Here is a 7201-nt window from a genome sequence, read left to right as displayed (position 1 = left end):
TGAAAACAGTATGGACAGTGGAACTTGCAAAGCCGCAGGCATATGCAACTACCACCAACATGGTACGCAGCTTATTCGACATGACAGTGAGATAAAGCAGCGGCTTGCAGATGGCTGTGTAGCGATCATAGGCCATCGCAGCCAGGAGGCAGCCCTCCGTGGTCACAAAGAGGCAAAAGAAGAAAAACTGCACAAGGCACCCCGCGAAGGAGATGGTTGCGTTCTCTGTCACAAGGGTCGCCAACAGCTTGGGAGCGATGGCGGTAGAATAGCCGATGTCTATGATGGCGAGGTTTCTGAGAAAGAAGTACATTGGTGTGTGAAGCTGAGCATCACTCAAGGTTAACAGGATGATGCCAGCGTTCCCCACCAGCGTGGTGACGTAGATTCCCAAGAACAAGATGAAGAGCGGGACCTGAAGCGCGGGGTGGTCCATGAAACCTATGAGGATAAACTCGGTCACAGTAGTGTGATTCTGCTTCATCGTTCTTTTTACTCTGTAAGGAGATTTTTTTAAAAAGCATGGTTATGGCAAGATGGCTGCTTGACTCGCCTTTAACATCTAACTCAATGTGAATTGTGAAACTTTATTCTTTTTATCTAGTTGGATTGCACTAAATTATTTTTAATTTATTCTAATTTAATATTAGAAAAAATGAGGAATGAGTTAACTTTGGAAAGCATTTGCAGCCTTACTTTTCCTAGATCCCAGCAAGGAAGACATTATTATAGTCACGGTTCTATGAATACTGAAAAGATCCCTTCATATTTTCCTCCTTGGCTGAAGCATCATAGTTCTCTGAAGATGGATGTTGGATCTCAACAGCATCCCCAAATTGCATCAGTGGAAGGAAATTCCATTTGGAAATGTAATGGGGAATGTGCAAATTTCAGTTCAGTTCACCTAGAGCAGGGGTCTCAAACACGCGGCCCGAGGGCCCATTGCCGGGACAGGCGGGGCACGGGGGAGGGGCCCTGTGGCCTTCAAACCTCCGGATGAGCGGCCCACCCCCACCGCGGTGGTGGAATACTTGATGCGGCCCAGCCTCACCCAGACTCTACTTCCAGCGGCCCCCAGGCAAGTTGAGTTTGAGACCCCTGACCTAGAGTCTCTTTCTGATATTCCTGTGAGATCCTCTGTTAAACAGATGTGCCTGTTGCTTCAGGCAAGTGGGGGAAGCAGAATAATAAACTTTGTTATATGTGAAAGAACTCCAGTCAGTGAACATTGCATTACTTGCTTCTTTGGAGCACAAAAACCACTCACGGCATCTGTATCATACCTTTATATTTCTGCTTTGATATATTTGTTCATACGGACCAAACCAATAAAATAACTAAGTCAAGCACTAAGACCAATCAAACCAAATGGAATTGTTAGATCCAAGTGAACAGAAGCTTTGTTGAGTCGTTCTGTTCAGTAAGAGATCTCAGAGGCGGGTTCAGTGAATGGGTCTGTAATGAGCTGCTGACCAGCTCTAGAACTTGAACCAAGTCAAGATCCCCTGAACTTGTTACCAGTGTCTCAGTTGCAAGTTGGCTTGGTGTAACTGTGTGATCCAGTCGCCTGTGACTGTGTCTGTTTAAGTCTGACAGGCTTTTCTCTCTTGCAGTGTAACAACGAAGTCCCTTTTATCCCTAACCCTTTTCCTGGATGAGTCTGGTTTCTTTGTTTCTTGTGTTTTAAATGGACAGCCAATTAAATGTCTACTGGATATAGAGGCAAGTCCTTCAACCATCTGTGCTCAGGATTTTCATGGCACACCTTTGTCTTCTGAAACGGTAAATGCAATAGGAACCAATTCTAACCAAATTGTACCTCATCCTATTTCCCAACCTACTTCTGTTAGAGTGGACCCTATCTATATGCTTTCCTCCTACACACTTCTTCTTCAGTTGGCTTTTTTAGGCAGAAATCTTCTTTGAAGCTTAATTATACCATCTACTCTTTCCCAGATGGGTTATTTTTAGAAGCTCCTTCTGAAAATGAATTTTCTGTTTTAGCAATCTTGATTGATATGCTTGAATCTTTGACTCTAATACTGTAGCCACTACATGCTAAGGAAGGAGGCTTAACTGCAGAACCAGTTAAAATTCAGCAAACTCTGCCAAATGTTGACCCAGAGCAACCCGATATCCTTCAAAACCAGAAGCAGAAAAGGGAATTCATCCTGTTATCGATTCTCTTCTATAAGAAAGGATGATCATCTCTACCAAAAGTTCTTGTAACTTACCTGTTCCTTGGTGGATTCCTCAGCTAAAACACCAACTATTTCCATGCCTCAGGCCACACTTAAGTTTTTATTCTTTCCATCAAATTTAGCCTCCCTTAGTAACATTTTTGATGTTGCTATCCGCCAAAGTCCTCCAAGAATTAGGATACTCTTTTCTATAGAGAACACCGAAATGGGGAGTGGGGGAGTGGGATCTGTTTAAGATCTGGGCAGAAACTGGACTAAAATGGCCAGGGGCCTTGTCCACAGCTGTTATGAGTATGGGGTATACCGCCAATAGAAAGGCTAGATTGTCCCCTCATGCATTGGGAAGACCAATAGGATTGCTTGCAGCACCGTCAGTTGTTTCTTATCTGCTGGATGCATACATGCTAGAGGAGACCTTGTTAAATTACTCTAAGGCATGAACAAAGTGAATTAACTCTTTCCAGTCACAGGTGCAAGCTGCTGTTCCCAATGAGCAAGAAGAACCAGAAGAACAATGTCATCCCATCCAGCCTTGTGGCTGGATCAACACCAAAGTCCATCAAAGGAAGATATCCCCAGAACCCAGGTGGAGATGCCCAGATCAAGGACTACTACCAACTCACACAGCTATGAAATGTGAAGGTCTCCAGGCATAGATTCATTTCTCTGACTGCAAGAAAACCTCTGAACCTACAGAAAATGGGGTGAGAGGACAGGGGATGACCTCTCCCCTGTGCTGATAGCCAGAACTAGCCACTCCAGATACGCATGCAAGTTGCAGCTGAGGGAATGGAAGAACTTAGAAGGGTCATCTCCAGATGCAGCTGTCTCAACTGATTATGAAGGAAGTCAATTTTGGGGCAACCTGAGCAAGAAATATCCATTCCTATTCCAGAAAGATCAAAACCTAAAAGTTGACCTGTTGGATCATCTGGGACTGAAGAAAAAAGAGTATGTATTGTATAGCTTTGCCTCTTAGACTCCATGTTTTGCATTTATTGTTGTGCCAGTACTGTAGATAAGCCTGAAGTGGCAGTGAAACAGACTTTAATAAGCAGCTATACTCTACAATAAAATAATGTTTTAAATGCAGCAAAAGGAAGACAGATTGAGGCAGACTGGCGTGGGATTGTGCTGAAAAAGCACAAAAGGGGGGTGTAGGTGTAGTCCTGGAATATTTCCAGAAGAAGTCAGCTAGGTCTGGTGGGAAAATAAGCCATCTGCATGTGCTGAGAAGACAGTAAGCACACATTCAGGGAAGACTAAGGATGTAATAAATTGCACGTATTTGTGATAACCCATGATGCAGTCTGTGTCCTTTGTATCTCACATTTTGTTTTGAGACAAGATGAAGTCTGTACCTATTGCAAATCAACATCAAAGCAAGCAGATAAGGGTTTGTTCATCGGTGCATCTGTGAGTATTGGAATGTACATGCATAGTAATTGGACAGGTTTCTACTTTCCTAGGTATAACAAAGAAGCACTACATAAGCAAAGGTTTTCTTTGTGGGGAGAGACACATGTTGTTTCCAGAGGACATCCTGCCAGTTCCAGCGCTCTCTCTCAATTGCTGATGTGCAGGCTTTATTAAACCTACTTATTCGATGGACCTAAATGCAAGGTGAAACCCCTTTTCTCCAACACAGGCTTCCAAACATTGTATCTGTTCATTGTTCTCATTGTCAGAAATACATTTTCACTGACTGGAAGGCTGTAATCCTTACCTGGGAATAGAAATACTTGGACTTACCTTTAATGGGGCTTGTTTCTGGATGGACATTCAAAGGATATGGTGGCAGAAAGTCAGTCCACTGAAGCACACATGGTCTCGGGCTGCATCCCATCCATGCACACTTCCTAGAACACTTGGGTCCTGGATAGACACACCTGGGGTTTCATTCGAAGGAATCTTACCTGATGAGAGGACAGGGTGTCATTCCCAAAGCTAAACAATGAGGCACATGGAGATAACATGCTTTATATACTTGTTTTGGTAGTAGTTCAAACTGAAAGGGCAAAAACCCTCAGGTGAGGCCTCTCTCATTACAATACAGTGTATGACCTCTTGGCATAACCACCTGAGGTCTGGGAACTGGGCTCATTATCTCGTCTCTGTTAATTAAATTGAAATAAAGACATTTGTACTCCATGCATTGCACAATTCAGAATGTATTTCCATGAGATCATCTGCCTCAACTGGTATTACAGTAGATAAGTTAGTTTACAGCTTGCTTCTTCCTGGCAGTGGAATCCTTGCCATGGGGCACTTCCAGTCTCCTTTGCATGCTACTGTAGCCCATCCTAAGCCAGGAGGCCAACCACAGAATGGCAAAAGCATGGCTGCCGCTACATGCGATGGTAATTGCTATAGAGACGTTAAGAGGTGCAAAATCTTGGAGGGCACTCTGGGCGCTACCTGACCTTATGAAGTGGGGGTCCAACTCTCATCTCTGCTTGGTATGGAGGTGTTTCTGGCTAGAAAGCTGAGAGGAGCTGGGAGTCTCTCTTGAGCGGGCTCGCAGTGTGAGATGTCGGCTGCTCAGTGCAGAAAGTGTACAGGAGTAGAGCTGTGTTTCAATGGCTTCTTGAATTTTTCTATCCTACTTGGGGGCAGAGAAATTTGTAGGAGCATCTCAGCAACTTTCTCTGAAGGGGAGCAATTTATTTGCCAATTGCTCTGGGACAAGGGACACTCTGAGGAGTGACGGCTTCTATCTTGTCTCCTTGGGTTTTTATCCCTTCTTGCTACTACCAGTGCAACCATTGCTCCTCCTGAAAGTGGCAGCAGCCAGATCATATTATTGTTGCATTTCATTTCTATATTCCACCCATAGCTGAAGAACTTTGTGTGGTTCACAACATTTAAGTCACCCATCCAGATTTCAACCAGGCCTGATCCTGCTTAGCTTCCAAGATTAGGCAGAATCAGGCACTTCAGGCTATACAAGAGGAGCCTGGTCAGATTTCTGCAGCCTCCTCAGTGCCCTGGATCCAGTGCTGATAGAGGCAAACACTTTGAGCAATCAAGGGGTGAGGGTGGGATGCCAGCTACCACTTTAAAAAGTACTAGTGAATATTTGAAAAAAAAAAAGTGGCTTTCTCTTCCTAGAAGATTGAAGAAAAGAGGGATGGAGAGAGCTTTTTCAGCAAGATGTCTTCTGAGAATCTTAGGCTGAGTTCTAGTAACAGGCCAGTTCCTTTTCTGCTCAGGAGATGTAGCAGAAGGAGATGATTGTGGGAATGCAAATGAGTGCATAAGTGCATGCCTGTTCCTTTCAACAGGAAGTATATGCAGGGGCAGCTCGGCTTCAGAGAAGGGTGTGAGGGGAGCGGTGTGTGCATTGCCAGGGAAGAGGCTGCCATTTGTGCCTGAGACCCCTGTGACCAGACAGGAAGACGCAAAAGGACTGCAGCCCTTATTTTGCATTCTGGAGCAATTGGAATGCCTCAGCTCACATTCTGTACTACAGTTTACACATGTGTAATCCTACCAGGTCATTTTCTTTAGAACATTGTCACAAAGTGCCTGGGATAAAACATCCCACAATTTCAGCTTCTTAGCTTTTACACTTTTAGTAAAGCAAACATGCCTGGGACACAAAAGCACCCATAATTTCCATGGAAATAGCTGTGCAGAGTGCTTTATACCCCAAACAATCCTGCCCCCACCCCAAATAGGCGCAAAGGAAAATTCTATACAGATAAAAGCAGTGCTTTTTTTGTAAGAAAAAAGGTGCCAGAACTCATTAAATTATTTACCTTTCGCACGTAGTCAATCACTGTACACACCCCCACACACGTCAGTTGTGTAACGAAGCCTAATGGTTGCCACCCGCAGTAAGCACTCAGCGCGTGACCACACGACCAATCACAAGCTGAGCAGCACCACAAGCCAAGCAGCGCCATCACAACCAGCAGGGACGAAGTACGCATGCATCGGATTCAGCCCGCATGCAACGTTTTAATGATATTGCCGCCGACCTGCTACACTCAATGGGGCGATTCAAATCCATATGAACCAAACATCAAATTTTCAAAAGTTACTTTTAAAACTTGGAAAATCTGTCGAAAAAAAGGTGCCGGAACTCTGTTCCGGTGCATTCTATGACAAAAAAAGCACTGGATAAAAGTACTCTGCAGATAAAAGTACTTCCATAAAGCCTGAAATGTCTCATTTTAAAGGCAGAAATCTTAGAAAGAACCTCCAGCAAACAGAATTAAAATACATTGAAAGAAAGTTGGACTGTGATTGTTTTAAATTTAGTAGGCCAAGCTATTGTAAAGCAGAAAAGAAGTCAAGAGGCCTGGGGTTATTATGAGATTGTTCATGTTTTGTATAGTTTTTGGAAGGCTTAAGCCTTAAATGATCTGTCCTTGCTGATAGCTGAAAGCCTTTCTTATGTTCATTACAATACCCTAGGGGAAAATTTCAGACTGAAGAAAAGTTTTTCTTGGCTTGAGCACCTTCTCCTGGGGTAAAAAAATGACCCACAATGTGACTAAGTGCTATTTTTTGGTTACATGAAATCTCACTACTCTAGAAAAAAGATATATCAGACCATTTATTTCATCAGACAAACTTTAAGCACATTTTCCATTTCCCCACTGAGAGGACAGGGTGATGTTATGCATGTCTAACCAGAAAAAAATAATAATGGAATTCACTTGCAGATAACTGAGAATAGGATGGAAGTTTTAATTGTGCCCTAAATTGAACAGCTGTTAAAACTGCTATGCAAAAATACAGTTTCTAAGTAAATTTCACTGATATCAAGGGGCTTAGCTTCACATAAACAGGGTGTGGTTAGCTTGTACTTTAATAGATGTGGGCAAGTGACATCAGTAACCCCATTTCCTTTGGTATCTTGTGGTACAAAACCTGAACAGTCATATTTCACTTTTTTGCATTCAAAGGAGCATGGAACAATAAACATGAAAATAAAGATCAACAGGGCAGTTAAACAAGTAAAGTGACAGGAAATATTTTAACAAAAAATG

General features: G+C 43.2%; 1 protein-coding gene across 1 annotated transcript in view; it reads right to left on the bottom strand.

Annotated features, from left to right (window-relative positions):
* The window catches only part of LOC123027515 (olfactory receptor 1019-like), a 958-nt gene extending 474 nt beyond the window's left edge, over positions 1-484 (bottom strand). Inside the window, exon 1 of the mRNA XM_044438450.1 lies at positions 6-484. Coding sequence (XP_044294385.1) covers positions 6-484 — 479 coding nt within the window. The remainder of the gene's footprint in view (positions 1-5) is intronic.
* Positions 485-7201: the final 6717 nt, after the last annotated feature.

The sequence above is a fragment of the Varanus komodoensis genome, unplaced genomic scaffold (assembly GCF_004798865.1).
Source record: "Varanus komodoensis strain SLA01 unplaced genomic scaffold, ASM479886v1 scaffold32, whole genome shotgun sequence".
In the NCBI taxonomy this organism is placed as follows: Eukaryota; Metazoa; Chordata; class Lepidosauria; order Squamata; family Varanidae; genus Varanus; species Varanus komodoensis.
This window is presented reverse-complemented; position numbering and strand designations above follow the sequence as displayed.